The 18,805-nt window shown below is 41.7% G+C and overlaps 1 protein-coding gene across 1 annotated transcript in view; it reads right to left on the reverse strand.

The window, feature by feature from the left end:
* SNX30 (sorting nexin family member 30) overlaps positions 1-18,805 on the reverse strand; it is a gene marked incomplete at its 5' end in the record, with an annotated part of 43,070 nt that overhangs the window by 13,682 nt on the left and 10,583 nt on the right. Inside the window, 3 exons of the mRNA XM_080637608.1 lie at positions 2,088-2,246; positions 5,724-5,834; positions 9,941-10,129. Coding sequence (XP_080493734.1) covers positions 2,088-2,246; positions 5,724-5,834; positions 9,941-10,129 — 459 coding nt within the window. The remainder of the gene's footprint in view (positions 1-2,087; positions 2,247-5,723; positions 5,835-9,940; positions 10,130-18,805) is intronic.

Below are 18,805 nucleotides of genomic sequence, written 5' to 3' on the forward strand. Positions count from 1 at the left end.
ACATACTTTAAAGTCATAGCCCACAATACCAGTATTACGCAAACGCACCAGCTTGCTCTGATGACCTAGTACAGAACTACATATTGCATGCCTATTTGGTCAGCAGTCTCCTCACACCACTTGTGTGGCCAGATAGGAGGCAGGAGAAGATTGTACACAGAAAAAGTGCACCACTGGGCAGATGAGCACAGCTTTTCTGCAAGACAGACTACAGTTCATGCTGGTCACATGTAGCCATGTTGTTTGCACAAAAAGCTTAAACTTCGTTGCCAACCCTTTAAACACTTGCATAAAATCATCCAGACAACCTATGTTAGCAAGGCTGTTCACCTACAATCTTCAGGAGATTTCATCTTGAAATCAGGAGGTAAAAAAAAAAAAAAGAGGTTTTAGTCAAAACTCTGTCCTTTTTGCGTTTCACTCCTTCCAGCAGGGGTCACTATTCAACATCTCAAAGCAGGCTGAAGACCTTTCAATTAGGTTATCTTTTGCAGCCTGAGGAAGGGAGGTTTTCAAACCAACTAGACTCGTAGAGGTCAAGAATCAAGGCATGGTATTATAGATTAGACTAAAAGCTTAAATGGTCTTTAAAAAAAGTACAACAGCCATGTTCAAAACATGTACTATGGTATTCTTTTCAGGTATTTATACTAAGTCAAACATAGAATCATAGAATAGTTAGGGGTGGAAAGGACCGTAAGATCATCTAGTTTTATCCCTGGGATGCCTCACACAGAAGTGTGATTAGAAGAACCTGACATCTCAACAGCTACTATAATTTTGAATTATGTTTGCATTTAAATGCAGTAGTTCCTTGACTCTTGCCTTCCACCTTTCCTAAGCATTACCTGCAAGGAGGCATCAGAAAAAGACCCTTTAACTCACTCACACAGCATTCTGGTGTGTTACTGGTCCAAACAGAAAACCTGAAGAAAGGTTGGTTTCTTTTCTTCAACCAGAAGGTGGTCTCATTACTTTCTGCAGTAACTAAATTCTGAAGTCCTAGCACACTGAACTGACACCTCACCACTGCAATACAGTGCAGCAAGTTCCCACACTAAAGAGCCAGAAAGGCTCAAGTCCTTTTCCTTTAGCCTTCCTGGGTGTTCTGTATTCTGAAGGTGAACCCTACACCCAGAGCTGAGAATAAAGCCCTTACCATTAATTTCACAGCAGTGGGAGGAAACAGCTAACCAGCTAAGAAGGTTGCATCATGCTTTAACAGCTAAAAAGCAGAACAAAGCTATCTAACATTTAACTGTCAAGGTACTAAAATTCTGCATTTCTGGCTTGTTTCAGTGGTTAAGTTCACCATGGACGTGAAATAAAAGGGAACTGAAGACTGAGCCTCACATTACCAGCATGCACAGCACAAACTCACATTGGGCTCAAATTGTCACATTTGAGTAAAGTAGCTTCATGTGACATTGGAAAGACGTGCTTTTACAGCTCTCCTCACTTATCAGTCAAACCCCAGCATGACTGTAGGTCCTCCTAGTCTTATTTAAAATGCAGATCAAAAGACAGCCAAAGAAAATTGCACTGTTGCTGGATTAGTCACGCAGAAGATGAGCGTTACGTTGTTGACCGAGAACAAACAAGTATAAGGTGTTGATGCTTAGTTTTGAGAGCAACAAGTGCAAACAGTATAGAAACACAGACAAGAAAAAAAGTCAGGAAATTTGCAAACTTTTGCACAAGAGGCATCTCTCCTTCTCCTTCCCCACTTCCCTCCCTCCTAAAAAGATAATTTTACAAAGTCCACAATTTTCTAAATTCTGAACCTCTCTTGTATCAGAGGAGAATGTTCTACACACAAGGATACAAAACAAGCAGGTCTGGAGAACTGAATCTGTACAACTGCAGACCACGTCTACATTCAAGCAAAGGGAACCCCATACAGTTGTCACGCAGAGGCATCTGCCACACAATATTCAGGGTCCCCAACAACTCTGATGTTTTAGGGGAAGTTCAGACCTGCACATGTCATTTCATTAATGCCTTTATGCCTTCATTTCAAAAGAGACTGTAAAGGTGCCTGTCCTGATGCCATTGTCAATGACTATATTTGAAAATTACTGGCTTACCTTTGCTGTGAGAAACACATTGAAGTGCTCATTGAAAGAAAGCACTGGGTGATCGGTTATTCTCTTCAAGAATTTGTCTAATGCTTTTCTCCTTGTCTCCACAAACTCTTCAGAAAAGCGATCAACAACACCCTTCACCACAAATTTCTCAGGAAGAGGCTGCCAGGGACAAGCAAAACACACGAGTTTCAAAAGACAAAAAACTTGCTTCTGCTATTTGGAAATATACAAAACAGTCAAACTCCAGTCTTAACAGGAACTGCAATGTTAGCTAACAGGAACCATAACATCAAATGGTCTGGCCTAATGCTAGCAATTCTACTAAATGGCTTCAACCAAGAGCCACACCAGTGAAGCCCACATAGTACTCATACTAGGTACTTCTAGCACAGCTTAGGCTGTTCCTCCCTACTGCTATCCATATTCAAGCTTCAGCTCTAAAGGAGACGCCAGCAGAGCTGCACATTATTCACTACACAAATGCACACGCCCCAGTGCTGAAGCAAGGCTACTCAGTCCAGAAGCACTCAAAATTTAGCAATTCTACTTATTCTTTTCCCCCATTCTGAACAACTTAGAGCTCTTGGACAGGGCTCTTCTGCAGAGGGCTGATAGCAATAGTACCACACTGTGCAAAGACAGACAGGCAGGCTTGATATAGCAAGTGGTGCAAGCTGGACCCTTCCTGAAGCACTTGCACACTTCGTCATCTATCATAGCCAACATTCCTGGGCATGTTTGTGCAAGTGACAAAGCTCTGCCAACATAACTCTTTCATCTTACTCCTATTTTGACCCCACCAGTTAATTCCTGCAGTTCAGCTTAACATGCAAGCTCAGGTCTACCTCCAGACTTACTAGTTCTGCAGTACTGTTACACTTTGACTCCAGACTTCAAATTACCTCTTCAGACGGAAGATAGCTGTAAGCCTCAGCATAGTTAGGCTCAGCTTTACCACTAGATCTGATTTTGGTTTAGCATTAGACAGCGTGAGCTCTAAGATTAGTATCAGTTTTAAAACTGCTTTCATTTTACTTTTGTGAAACAGTGCCCAGATAAATAATCTGCTTAACTCTTAAGCTAGCAATAACAGCCTTTTTCACCCAATTTAGGAATCACGGTTCTTCACTGCAAAGAGTCTTTGTCCCCTAAAATCTGTGACAAAAATAATTCAAAGACCAAAAATAAACATTGTATATGCATATGCCTTTCCCACCATAACCTAGCTGATGTAGGATGTACATGAAGATTGCACCTCCTAAAAAAACACAGCTAGCAGGACTTAGCTGCAACACAGCTACATTTTGACCGTTATATCTAGTTCTTACAATTTAAGACTTACATTATTATCCTTAGCAGAATAAGACATTCAGTCACTCTACTTAGACCAGTTTTAGGTACACTCTAATTAGACTTTCTTAGAAGAATAATGCTTAGTGCAGTAGCCTTCAGGGAGGAAAAAAACTTTCTTCCATGCTTTGTAAACTTTAGCTGGGAATGTACACTTTAAGAAGTCCCTACCTTAGCACCATATGTACGAAGAAAAGGACAAGGTGGAAGACTAAAGAACCCTAGCTCAACCAAACACATGCAAACTGGCACTGAAGAGTGACTGAAGTTTGAGTATTTGAGACCCACAGAAGGGTGCACTTCTATTAAAAAGGTTTTGCCATTTAACCTGGTTTTAGCTATATCAGTATAGTCCTTTATTTTTTAGGCCTTTTTGGAGGTCCATCCCCAGCAGTCAATACACACAGCTAGCAACAGATAACCTGCTTTAAATGAGTGTTACTTATCTACTTTATAGTCTTCCAGCTTAATAGTCTATTTTGCCCTGTGGCAACTTGCGAGCAGAATTCACTGCTGTCAGAAATGGCTTCAAGTAGCCAAACACTGCCATTCAATGACAAGATTCATGGCCTTGTTAGGCTTATGTTTCTCTTCTAGAGACAGATCTGAGTGCATTTTTACTGTTGTTTGAAAGAATAAACTAGAGTAAGTCTTAAGTAATTCAAAATTTTAAAAAGTAAAAACCTGTAACCAAAGAGACAAAAAGGAAGCCATATTCAGTTAGTTTGACGTCCTGAGTGTAGGACTTACCATGACTCACTGCATTGAGAAGACACATCATTTGTTATAGGAGATTTTAGGCAGTCATTACACCAACTGCCTTTAGTTTGTATTCCCCATCTACTTACAGCCAATAAAATACTTAAAAGGATTCAGCAATCTCCCTGCCACACCACTGCATGGAGGAGATTAATAGGAGATTCTGTAACTGCCAACTTGTGCATAGACAGATAAGCATGCGCTGCCCTCTTTTATGCTTCCAGATCTTCTAGAAGGGAGGCACTTCAAAGATTGCCTTGCTCTGATCCAGTTTCATGTCCAGCATTGGAGATACTTGTGCCAAATTTGCCATTCTGTGCGCAACAAATTCCAGTTTGATTCCCTAGCTGTGACTCACCTCCTTCTACTAGACTTTTATTTATTGCCTTTTAGCCTTCAGGCAGGAGTGGCAGCCTGTTAGTACGTATACTCAGGAATCTGCAGCTTAACCTCAATAGTTTCGGCTGTTCACAGAACAGACAAGGAGAAAAGAGGGTCTGGGCAGCTAACACATTAATCTCATATCCCCACCTTACCCCTGTAAGCTCATTGTCTCTCCTCTTCTCCCTATCCCTCAGTAAATATATTTGCTGCCAGCTCATGGTGTCACATGATTTTGTGAATTATTTTTTATCTTTGACAGACTAAGCTATTATTCCACTTATAGGCAAGTCCCAAAGTAATTAAGGACTTAAATAGCTCTCTACCCTGGAATAGCATAACTGAATACCTCTCACACAGCACAGTCCTTGCTGAGAGAGAGAGAGAGCAGATATATTTTCCCCCAAACCCAGATGGGCAAGGTAAGGTATGCTAGCAGTATTGTTATTTCCTGATAATTCACCTCCTACAGGCCTTTTTGAATTTCTTCATTTAAAAGAGCTGATGGTGGTGATCTTCTACAGCATGAAAAGCAGGCTGCTGAAGATCAGTATCAACCTTCTATCACATAAGGTAGTCAGACTGCCAGCTTCAGCAACAAGAAGGGGTGCAGCAATTTAGCTAATAAGATTAACTAAATTTCTGCCTCCTGAAGATATGTAATAGCTATCAAGCCAGAAGCTAAGATTTGCAAGTCTGTGTTATTAAATGTTAGCACAAATAGTTTTAAAAATACTCTTTAAAACCAGCTCAAAAGGCCATCTTGAAAACTAAGACTAGGACCTGAAGTACCTGTATGGCTTTTCATAAGCCTCAGATATTCAGAAATCTAGGCATAAAAATTGAGCAAGGAGACGAAGAATATTCCATTTTTGCCACAACAAATGTCATCACCATGCGTACTGTGCTAAAGGAGGCTGCTAAAGTTCACCTCTCAGGTGTGCCACCCAAGTCTAAGCTTTACTATCAGTCAAAAATGGGAAGCTCTTCCCACTTCATTCGAAGCAAATGAATTACTGTATTTAAATCTAAATACTAGAAGACAATTGAGTACTGTACTTAGACCTGAAGCAAGACATCAAAATATCATGTTTGGAAGACAGATACAGAACTGCCCTTAATATCAGATTCTTTCTTACTACCTACGGGAATGAGATGCGTTGGCTGCGACTCTTCCAGCTTGTTTCTCAACCAGTCAAAGTCTTGGTACCGCCGACGGACAGAATACTCTGGCAAATCAAACTCTGCTCGTGTGGTCTGGAAAAGAACAACAAGATAAACTTAGCATGCTCCAAAACCTCCTGCTTCAGAGCTTAGCTGCAAATGTACAGCCGTCACTGGCAAGGGAGAGGCCAGACAAGCTTTGCAAAGGGACTCAACGCCCTAAGTACTGTTCGTAGCCAGCATGAGAGAAAGATCCTCTGGCTTTTCAAGCAGTGGGAAGCCAGCAATAAGAAAAATGATTATTTGGAGCTAATGTGCTCCTAAAAATCTATTTGCACTTCATTACATGTTCTGCTCAGATAAACTTTATGGAAAGAGTCTGTAGAGGGGAGAGTAGTGTGCACCATGTTAATCCCCTGGCAGTTACAAACTTGTGGGGAAGACTGCATTCATACTGGTCTTCATTGCAAGGATTTGACTATTTTAGTTACCAAGAATTAAACACGAAGATATTTAATGACTTGTTTATTCTATGACACACATTAACCATGGGTGATAAAACGTTTCACCACTGCCCCTTATTTCCAAAGTGACAGGCTTATTACACTCCTTCGAGGATAAAAGTTTAGAACATAAGCCATTACTAAGCTTGCCATGGACTGTTTTTGTTGATTTCTTAGAGGAAGAAATGAGCTTATTTACATCTAGTTTGTGCATGCCTGATTACAGATATCAGTACACTGAGTTCAATTTTTGAAGTTTTAATTCCATAGGGCAAGCAGTTAAACCTGACATTATAAGTTTGAGATGGAACGTAAGCATGCAGAGAAACTGCTGGCAAATGTTTTATCCAGTCCTCGAACAGTGCATGGGGCTGCCTGCGCATGGGGCTGCCTAAAAGCTCTAATGAAACTGAGCCAATGAGGAGCCTCTGCTGAAGAGGCTGTTGTTGTGATAGCCCTGATCGGAAGGTAAATGGCCCTTATTAGGTCCTACTGAGAAGCACAGCTCACACAGAAACCTTCTTCATCCTTAACCGAGAGCTACACTTAGTTACTTACAGCACCAAGACCATCTTGCAATGAAGGCGATGCTGCCAAGCCAGCACACTGTATGTACAGCTCGACATCAAACCCACGGCATTCTGGGGAATGCACCAGCTCCCCTAGCTCTGAACTGGCACTGAGTCCAGCACTAAGTTGCTTTGCTACTTCTAGCCACTACAATCACCTGCTAAATTCCAGCAGAGATTTTGTATTTACTTTCAGATTGAAAGCAACTGCCACATACTTGGAGAAAGCCAAATAGCAACCTTTAAGTGCAATCCACCTCTTCACTCCCTCTCTGGGTGGTTCCAACTCTTTAGTTACTGCCCATTACTCCCACCAATCTCCCCACTGGGGATCCTGTATAGGTTCTATGCCAGAAATTTCTTTTTCGGGTGGTGCCAGCAAGCTTAACACACTGTCAACACAACAGTAGCCCTAGTATACTATAAACAGCATGCTAACGTGTCATTACCTGTTAAATGGTTTGGCTTCTAGAAAACAGAGGCACAGAGAGACATAAAAGAAAAAATTCAAGTACACCTCCCCCTTTGACCTGCTAGCTATGGCAGGAGATATATGTGTTAGCCCACAGAGTAACCAATGGAACAGCTGGGTTTGTAGATGAGGGACTACCAACACCTAGATAGTCAGTGCAGATTTGTACTTTACTCAGCTGTACCTCAGAGGAACACCAGCTTATTTAACATGTTAAGAATGCCCACACTATAAATGAAACTTCCGAGGCTTCATGTGAACCATTTTCAGTTGTTTTGATAAGGGTATTGAATGGCATTATGCTAGAACAACATAATTCACAGCCCGAGGCATACTGCAAGTCTTCTCTTTTTTTTTTTTTTTTTTTTTTTTTTCCCCCTGTTACAGTGAAGAACCTTTCTAAAGAAAGAAAAAAATGCACATCACAAAAACAAGACTGTGGTCAGGTTACACTGTTCCCTACAGCAGTGTATAGTCACAGCCACAAGCACACATTACAGTACTAGCAATTACATTTCCCTCTTCCACCTATTGATGCTGCTTTTCACAGCAGTGGTCTTCAGCATAACTCATTCTAGGATCTAAGTTTATCCAAGCCTTTAAGGTTCCAAGTAGCATTCCTCAGTGGAGAAAAAGCAGTCATTCCTGCCTCCTCATCCAGAGCCTTCAAAGAGACCCTTTCAGCCTCTTACACGTTTCAAACCCCTGTCACACAAGGCTACAAGGGCGGTGGTAGGAAGGTATGGCTTTACACTGAGTGGCGAAGGAGCTCCTTACAGGAGCAAGGTCTGCTACAGAACCCTGACCTACAATCCGGAGATGCAAGCATCACCACTCATCCTCACTGCTGTCTAGGATTACTGCTGCACAGCTCTTTTGCTACATTTAATTACTGCTTTCAGCTGCAGTGGCTGATTGGGCAATTAGCTTGGCACCAAAGAAGCCTTGTTTGTATGGCAAGAATGAGTCAGACCATTAATATTGTTAGCCTTCTAAACAGCCTGGTTTTTGTTGTTTTTTTTTTTAAACAACTGGTGCTAGACCTGCTGACCCCAGAGGTTAGCCAGGAGTTTACAAAAATAATAACAGAAGTGAGGCTCTCATGGTGCCTGCTACCAATAAATTATACACTGCCTCACAACAGTATTGTAATACTATGATATCACAGACTTATGTGCTATAGCGAGATCTCTAAACAAGTATTAACAGGCAGGTAGATATGCAAAAGATGTAAGTAAAGGATGAGGGAATTTTTTTACTGTTGGGTAATAAATCTGATCTAAATGCAGTAAATACCCACTCTCCAGAGTTCTGCTTCAAAAAGGGAACCCTGGTATGATCACAGGTTTCCAAGCATAGGAACATTATTAGGGTATCGGTGTGTAAAAATATTTTATTGTAACAGATTAATTGGGTCTTAAATTAAGGGAAAACCAACTTCAGCCAATTTGCCTGTGAAAAGTTCAGCTGCACTTTGTGCGTCCTGTTCCTTCTGATCATGTAACAGCTGAAGGCTGAGCTGCTACCAGTAGAAAAATTGCCTCCAATACTTCTTAGCATTTTCTAGTACTCAAGATAAAACACTTCTTTCAAGACTAAGACACTTAGAGCAACGAAGAATGCCAGGCCTATGTTAAGTGTGCAGTAAGAGGTAGCTACAATTTCAGGGAAATCATTTTCTCCAAAGTAGAACTTTGGAATAGACATTTTTGGGGAGGAAGGAAAAAAAAAAAGTTATCTGTGGCTTGTAAAACTTTCCTTATCTCAAAGGAAAAAAACATTCTCTCCAATACACAGTGCCACCTAAGTAGGGTAGAGGCATGTTGAACTATTTGGATAAGTGGATGAAGTATATTCCTAGCGAAGTTAGTGAACTCTTTTTGCCTCAGTTAACTACAAATGCCCAAAATAGGTGTCAATGTCACCTAGGAGATGATGTTGATGAGAGCAAGATAGTTAACAGAAATTAATGTTCCAGCTGTAAGCATGGAGTTTTCAGATCACTTTTCCTATTAGTGGAATGAAATAGCATTAATGAGTGAACTACAACACATGCTGAAAAAAACTCCAGCATATTTCTTTTGGTAGACAGTAGCATTCTTAGGCTACTTAGTTTTAGCAGCAGCTGTACAGCCTTCTGTACCAGCAACTGCAAAGAAACTAGTTTACAATTTACGATCAAGATTAGATTCAGGTAAGTGGCAGATAGAGGAAGCATGGTAAACAAAACAAGCAGCTTAAAGCATTTCAGAGAAGGGTAGACACAAAATGTGAGATGATAAACAGTGAATCAACAAGGCACATTGCCCTTCAGGGGAGGTAACTCAGACCAGTTGGGTGTCAGATTACTTTATATGAACTTACAAGTTGGTGAAAGAAACTGGCCTTGCAAGTTGACAAATAGTTCTGTTTAAGTGTCAGATATAAAAATCTAAGTTGACATGTTAAAAGTTTTGCATAACTTCATATATTGAAGTAGTTAACATTTCTGCTATGGCAAATCACAGCTGCAATCAATACATTCACAAGGCGCTAGAAGACACTCAGTTCTTGTCCTTTACACAAAGAAACACAATGCAAGGGACATCCAGAAAATGCCCTAGAAACACTGCCTCAGAGAATACTGTACTAGAAAAGGAGAATGTTGCTTTGTACCTTTGTTGTAACCCTGTATGTGATATACGTCTCCATGGTGCACACATGTTTTTTGGGATCATCAACAGTTACAAAGAGGTCTCTAGTTTCTGCATCCAAGTCATCATCCAGCTGCAGTCTGTTGAGGAGAGATGATGAGGAGGCTGGGCTAGAAGTGTCCACAGGTGTACCATTGGGTAGACTGAGATCCTGTATCAGAGAGAAAAAACCAGCAGGTTTTTAATAAATGAACTGATTCACGGTAAAGCACAGTATTTTCAAAGATGCCACTGACAAGCTTCACTGATATTTATTTATCAGGGCTATCTTTTATCAGGGCTATCTATTTCAGCACCACCAAGGATCACCCTTTTCCAGGACACCTGGTCAATTCCCTAAGGTCTCGGCTTTGAGTATTAGATTGTTCTGCTGTTCTTCAAGTATAAGAGAAAGCACATTACCACCATACCTCCACTTAATACTGCACAAATACTACCACACATACTACCACTTAATACGGCACAAATTAGTTTCTATTCATGACGAAGTAGAATTATTGCCGAACCAACAGTTCCTGGTGAGACTGAACAAACTTAAGACTCTGAAAACAAAACAGCTAGGCAAATCAAGAGACCTACTCACAGGACAGGCTTCAGGCAAAGTGACAACAGTTCAGACACCTGGAATGCAGCCTCCACCACTGAACACTCCTATAGTAGGGGAAGAAGGATAATCACCTTGTCAAAGGCTTCCCATTCAGTCTATCAACTTCCAAACATGTTGAGAGAAGTCAGACTGAATTGCCATCACTGCACTACAGGATAGTCACAGATCATACACTCCAGCATCAGTGTGTATGAACATCTCCCTTTCGGAATCCTAAGGCTAACTGAAACTGTTTTGCTTGGAGAGGTGCTCATTCCCACCCTTCCAAGTCCAAGACTGTCATTCAGTGCCTAGGGAAGACAGAGGCTAAAAGAACCAGCAAGTGGCTATTTTAGGAAGAGACACACAAGGGTTTGGAAAGTCTCTAATTCTTTGAAACTGACTCAGCAGCAGGGAAAAAAAAAAAAAAAAAAAGGGCAAGCAAATAACAAATCAAATGCTTTATAGCCAACTTGGTACATTCCCACACCTTCCAGTCTCACACTTTGATCTAGACCAACTACTCAACACAGCTAGTGATTACTCCACTTTGCATAAACATCACAGCAACTTCATATGTGTTCTCTTCTCTGGTGTCATAGCATAGACAGCTGACAGCATGTGACAAGCTTTACAGTACATAGGAACATCTAACAACAGTATTAGAAAGTCCCAAGATCCATGGCTCTTCTTGTCATAGAAGAGAAGAGTTTTGTGTGTTTAACTAGTAGCACAAGAATATATTCATCCGCAGAGTGTTTCCCTTGTAAGGACAAACGCTCCTCTGCCAGACAACGAAATATCACTACAGCTAAGTAGCATGTTAATTTGAAGTGGCTTAGTTTTGGAATTTCTGCTTAGCCCTAACTTCACATGGTCTTTAAATGGTTAGATGAAACGTGTAATCTTAGCAAAGCAGTCCTGTTTAGCTAAGATCCTCTTTGTCCATCAGTGCTCTTTATGCAATTGTAGCTTTTGTTCCAGCTGGACATGGGTAGACCCTGTCTTCAGAAGAAGTCATCCTTTGTTCACAGGTTCAGAATTACAGGTGAGAGCTTCAAGTTAAAGCTATTCTGCCTTTGACAATGGTTAAGAACAAGGCTAAGTTCCTACAGTCTTCATCACAAACACATCATGGGAATACTGGGATTTCACAGACAGCCCTGTTGCAATCCTGCAGCACTGTGTAGTACTGCTGTTCACTTTGAAGACTGCCTTATGAAGCAGGGAGAATAATAAGTCTTCAGCCTAGACATTTGGGGAAAACTATAATCTAAACTAACATCCTACTAACAGAGAGGTCAGATGCATTCTCCCAGCTAATGCTCAGAAGTGGCTGCCAACAGATGAGAGATTTCAGATTTAAATGGCAAGTGAGCAAGAAATAGAAGGTAGGCACACAAGTGCTCTTTTCAGAGGGCAAAGAAGCAGGATGGGAATGGCACAGTTTGCCAGCTCATACATGAGGAAGACAGTTTGAAATACAAAAGCATCTGGCTCAGACTCAACATATCAAGAGCATGTACAACAGGAAGAAGCAATGCTACAATAACTCAGCAGATAAGGAGTTCAGTTGGAGTTACACAAACAGAATAAGCAGAAGACAGGATAAGATTAGCAGCAGCAGATGGCTTCAGAAAATCTGCAGTTCAGCTAGACAGGAGGATTTGGCTGAGCAGAGTAAAAAGCAAAGCAAACCCTGGGATGCTGCAGTAGCTGTAGACAAATCTGTTCCTGTTTCCAAAAGGAAAAGACAGATCATCATTGCCCATGTGCAATAAGCATTAGTATATGACAATTGTGCCAGAAATGCAGCCAGTCAAATTCTAAGCTTCCAGTATGGAAATGAATTAACTTGCAGAAACAGCTTAAGCCTGGTTGCACAGGAGATCTGAAAAACTTGTAGCAAAGCCTTCCAAAAGAGATTTTAAAGAAAATAATGGAATCTGCTTAAAATATGAAAACTCAGTATCATCTGGAGGAAGGACCAAAGATGGAGATTGCAGTCACCAGCATAAAGTTAGCTACTTTTCTCACCAACTCAGATGGTAGATTACCAGTATCATACTAGGATGTCTTGCACTTTTTAAGAACAGCAGAGACTTATGAAGGCTGGAATCTGCTTCAAACTATTTGAGTATGTCCTAGCAGAGGTTTGTGAAGGCTAGAATCCACTTCAATCTATCTGAGCGTGTTCCAGCAGTCATGGGTCCTGTGGAATGTCTCAGCCCTTAAAACAAAGGCTATAACAGTTTTACCTCATTTAAGCCTTGGATATAATACCCCAAATCTAGATCAAGTGAAGCTCCTGGACAAATTCAGGCCAGGTGCAGAACGGCTGCTAGCTGGGCAGGGGGGGAGGCAAAGGACAGAGGATGTGTACACTGAAAGTGCTACTGTGCTATACTGTCTCATCTGTGATGGCAGAACCCTTACCTGGCATCACACCTTCCTACTTGTCTTGTTTTGAGTAGTTGAAGGCCAAGTTAGAAGCTAACTGTGTGTCCTTCATAATGGGTGGAGCCTCCTACCTAGCTGCACAAGGAACAATGCTTATGACTGCTGTACCTTCATTTAGCAGCAGGCAGAATCCATTTGCTGAAGTATTTGCTATTGCTAGAAAAAGGTAGTCTTTGAAGAGTTACAGCAGATGGCCTAGCAACTGTAGTTGTTTCGGGCTGTAATCCTTTCAGCAGAGCACCTCCTAATCATGTTAACTGGCCCTGGCTTTCCTCTATGGCACTTGGAGGATTTTTTGCAGCAGTGAAGCAAGACTGCATCATCTTATTCTAGTCTGCTTTTACCATAGAAAGAGGAGTATGTCCTGCACAGCCTGGCACGAAGGAGAGCTGTAGCCATCTACATTTCTACCTGTTAGTGTAGCTACACACCCACAAGCATTTGAAGTACTAACTAGTATTACTTGTGTTGTATGAGCCTGACTTCAGTGCCAGAGATTCAAGCATCAGCTTCACCTTTAGCGCATCAAGCATCTGCTCATCCACTGTCATTAAGCACCTATCTGCATTATCAGATATCAGCACAGTCCAACTTCCAGCAAGTACCTATTGCTCACAAAGCCCTTCACACAAGAAAAAAACCCCTGTTTGTCACAGCCTCTGTTTCCCTCAGAACATGCCACGAACATAAGCAGTCCCACAGCAGGGAGGAGAGGAGGCTGCTTCTGGCAGTCAGGCAGATAGAACAGAGGACAAGTTCTGTTAAGACATTCTTTAAGTCTTAGAGAGTATTCATGAAGAGTTCCTCAAGTTTCACAGCTATTTCTAAACGAAAGAGCAAAATCCTTAGCCTCTGTCCCTCACCTCCCCAGGCCAGTTTCAAAGCTTTGTCACCAGCTCATGAAGCCGGACAGGTGAAGTTCCAGTACAGTCTGTATCACAACCTATAGCAGAAGCAATGCAACATTCAGACCTCCAGGTTCATGATCTACTGGTTAAATACTAGGCTTCTGTGCACAGTTGTACAAGCACCTACAGACAGACTCCATGCATTCCTATGGGTTTTTCAGGATTCCTCAAGATGCCCAAATTTATGGATACATGAGATCAGATGACTCCAGCAGCACATGTCTGGTATCTTACAACACAGGGCAGCTAGGAACTAACTGCCTATGTTGGAAATGCATAAGCTGTGCCAACTATGCAGGCTGCTATCTGGTAAGGAAGCAGCTTCACATTCTTTTGTTGTATTATGCAGCCCAAGCACCTTGACTAGTTAGCTTACCCAGAAACAGATACTAAATCTATCAAGAAGTTCACTTCATTCCAGTTTAAAATTCATCTGAATTTCATAAACTAGAAGTCTACATGTGAGATGCAAAATGAATTAGGAAGTTTCCAGCTGATGTCACCTTCTCCCTCCTTCAATCTCTCAGGAGATTTTCCAAGACTTTGGATTTGTGGAGCAGCTTGGCTTCACATAAAGTAAAACCTCAGGAGCTTGGCATTCAGTCTTCTGGATAGCCACCTCCCCGAGTGCTCTCACAGCAAAGAAAGCATCCAGGATTCAACCCTTCAAAGCTAAAAACGGTTCTAAAATTCTGTAGGCATTGGTTTATTGTCAAGTGAAGATCAGGCAATCTCCTGCTGAGTTACATACAGCTAGACAATACTTCAGCTTCTACAGTTGGAATGTTTTCAGCTATCCTGCCTTAGCAAGCGTACGGCTTAACCAGGCAGCATTGATGTCTAAGCAGTAGTCCATGCAGTGGAAGAGGTGGTTCAGCTAAGACTTACAGGCACAGATAAACTCATTTCTGCAAAGGGTCAGCCTGAAACCACCTGGTGTTGCAAGCACAAAGCTCTCATTCAACAAGTATCAGGTGACAGAGACATTGAGCAATATTGCTGTTCAGAGGCAAGTTGAGTGCTTAACCCCAAATATCCGTGCCTACCTCGAGGACCTTACAGCCAGGCCCACGCTACGATGGCCTCACTGCTTCCTTTCTGAAATTCAGAGTGCTGTACCATTGCCCTTGTGTTTCAAGGCATTCTGTTGCTTTCTGCCATCCATTTCCCAGAGAGACACAACCACAGATACAGCCATGTTGAGGGGACAAAGATTCCACACAATGATTGCAGCTGACTTTTGGAGCAGCCTTACCTTTGTACCATCAGTACTCAACAATAAGCCATAGCAGAACTGCTGCTGGTGACTAGAAAACTAAAGAGGTTTAGATTTAAATATTCCCAAGAACACTATAAAAGTTTGCATTAATTCTGCTGTCAAAGACCTGCTCGTAGCACTTCTCGGCTCATCCCAGCAGGTTTCAAAAGCAGGTTTTTTTGTTTATAGAGTTCTCTGTCACTGGCCTGTACACGGGTCAGCTCTGTGTAGGCACAGAAAGCACCTTTGCATCCTCCAGTCCATCTAGATCAGTTCATCTGTCACTGACAGCACAGTATCCTACTAGAAGATCTCATTGAGCATCTGTATATTGAAATCTCAGTCTGCACAAAACAATAACCCAAGACCAGCTGCAGAGAAATACCTACATTTCTCCTCAGATAGTGAACAAGGGAACAAAAGGTATTTGTGTCCCCTTCACATCTGTTCAGTATTATTCTCTATCAGGTATCAGCATCATACTTTGCTAATAGAGGTCCACTTTGCTTCTCTACACATATCTGAGACTTATGTGAGATGCTGCATGTCCTTTTCTCTTGCACATGTTTTTGGGCAGCTACTATAAGTAACAGAAGTAGAGATCCAGGCTGCAGAGAAGGGAGAATGCTCTGAACACAGAAGGGAAGACAGGCTAAGAAGGCAGTTTTGCTCTACAAGATTAAACAAACAAAACAAACAAACAAACAAAAAAACCACAACAAAAAAACCCACACAAACAAAAAGCCCACAGTTAAACTCCAAACCCCTTAATTATTCCCAGGAGGAAGTATCACGTTTCTGCATTTAGCACTGTCTTGTTTGTGGATCAGTTGAAGTTGGACAACTGCAAGAATCAACTTCTAAGGAAGGACATACCCTCCTGGGAAGGGGTAAGTAATCACATGTACACCAGCTCCTGACATCCTTCTCCATTAATGGGAAAGAGCATAGTATGTGTAGGCGTACTCACAGGAAACAAGATTATTACCTCAAAAGAGGCGAGTGTTTCCCGCTACATTAATCACCTAAAATCAGACTGCAAGGTTGAGGTTATTTTAAGAGCAATACAGACCAAGCCCAAAGAAGTTTTTGCTCTTACCTAGAAATGTGCCAGCAGAGGAAGGACAGTGCTGGGTATTGAGGACCAAGCACCGTCCAGATCTTTTATTTCCCAGACATGGAGACTATTATGCAGCAAGTTTGTGAGCCCTGCAGTGTTGGGCAGAAAGCCCTCAACTCTAATGGGACATGCATACCACTCCTGGCCCGCGTCACACCTCTACAGATCCAGTAGTACCACTGGTATTCTGCACATCTAACCAAAAAGCCTCTAGATAAAGACTGGATCAATTTGCTGTCAGGATATTTTAAATAGGTGTCAGAGCACAGCATGCTGCCAAGCCACATGTCTGATGACTTTGTTCTGGTGCTCATCACAAACTAGCATTTCTGCTCTGTAGGTCAGAGTTGTCTGGAGACAGACTCCTCAGTATCCCTGAAAAAAAAAATAAGAATTTCAGATACAGCAGCTGATTTAAGAGCATACAGTTTGGTACCGCTCAAGACCTAACTTACACTTTTGCTTACAAAGGTATCATACTTGCAGTAGTGTTTCTCTGCACTTTGGCTGGACAGAGAAAGACTGGAACAAGCTTCGAAAAGACTCTATATGACAAGAGCGCTTTCCAAGACTTCTCATGCAGGTCATAGCATTCCCATCTCTTTCCTGAGGCTAACAGCCAAGTTTCATAGGATGGATTATTTTACACTGCGGTTTGTTTTCCCATAAGTCATCGTAGTTAAGCCAACCAGAGCAAGAATGTGGGCACAGAAGCATTTCCTGCAAACAGGATTTTCAGGAAGAGCAATAAGCCGTCTCCTACCTCTGTTGCTGAAGGCTTCCAGGACTCAGCTACTAATACTGCTCAGTTTCTACCTTCCCGTGCATGGGGATAGAGGGGGGTGTCACTATAAGATGTCAAGACCACATCAGACCATCTGTTCATACAGTCTGGCTATATGTCTGTCTTCTCACAAAGTCCTTAAGAGGGTAGCCTCTTTTTGTAGTCTGGAAGGGGAGCTGTCACACTAAAGCTAGATGTGGTTCAGACTGCATTCTAAAAAATAAGGCTCATGAGAGGCATCTCACAGATGTTTAACCTGATGTAATAAACATGTAATCAACCATTTTACTGTGCTATGTTGTGCCCAAAAGGTCAAAAGGCTTTTTTTGCACCTGTGTGCACACGAACATCACATAACCCATTTTAATATGCTAAAGAGCACCTCATTAATGAACAAGCCTAACACACCCAGTGTTTTGTTTAAAGCTCTATTTTCTGAACCTGAGCTGTGACCTTGTAACTAGCAAAACAGCAGCCAGGATTCAGACCATAAGCAGGAAAACTTGAATCCAGCATATGACTAGGAGTCATTCACAATCCAAGAAGCCAGATTTACATCTGATTATAGATGGAATAGTTTAAGCTTGTTCAAACTCAACTGCTTTCTCCTGGAGACATACAGCTTTGTGTTACAGCTTTTCAAAAATACTGAGCAACAGTTTTTTCCCATTCACTCTCTAGAAAAAGGTTTAGCTGCATCAGTTATCTAGGTATCCAGTGTCACCAAAGTGCCTATTTGGCTGAGATGATTTTGAAAGCAAACTGTAATTTTTAAATGTGAACAGATGCAAAATAATGGGGAGAAGCAGAGAGTAGAAACAAGAAGGAAACAAATAACAGAGAGCTGGAAAACACCGCAGTATCCTGGTGAATACTTCATTTAAATAAGCAAGAATATACTTCCATGCTGCACTACGATGTGGGTTTCCTTGTGCTCACTGTTTCAGATGAGTTGCATTAGCATTTCCCCATACAAGATCAGTGGAAGTTTCATGACAGCCAGTCAGACTGAAAAGACATCACTGCGCAAGTGAGGCAGAGATGTTCAAAGGGAAGAACTTGTATTTTCACCTCGAAGCCTGGAAGAGCTGCAGGAGTGTGCTTTTGGAGGAGCTCTCCAGGTCAGTTTACTCAGGTGCAATTTACTAGCTAGCCCTCCACCATGTTTGCTGACAAACAAGATACTTTCAGGTAGAAAGATATTTGCTCCCAGAGAGGTAAAATAACCAAAGTAAGAAAAACAAACAAAACAAAACAACACACCAAAAAACCCCACACACTATGACCACTTCAGTCCCTCACTTTAAGCAGAGCAAGTGAGGAAAAGCAGCCATGCAGTATTCCCTCATATCTATAGAGACTGATGGAGTGAAGAAACAAGGCATAAGATGTATAGACTAATACATTTAGATGTTCCTAGACAGCCACTGTGGCACAATGCACATTTGGCACACATAGCTTCAAGTGAAGTATACTGAACCAGGAACAAGCTAATCAGGAGACTGAAAATCAGCATGCAAATCCTGAAGAGATCAAGCTGACCACTGGTAATAAACAGTACTGATTATATTTTCACAGGGATTTTCTAGGCAATAATCCAAAACACAGCTTTGCCTTGGCAGCATCCAAGATTTCCACTTGCAATTTGCCTTATTCTAGCATCTGAGCCTTGGGTGACATGGTTTAGTGTGAGGTGTCCCTGCCCATGGCA

This window comes from Psittacula echo, assembly GCF_963264785.1.
Source record: "Psittacula echo genome assembly, chromosome: Z".
In the NCBI taxonomy this organism is placed as follows: Eukaryota; Metazoa; Chordata; class Aves; order Psittaciformes; family Psittacidae; genus Psittacula; species Psittacula echo.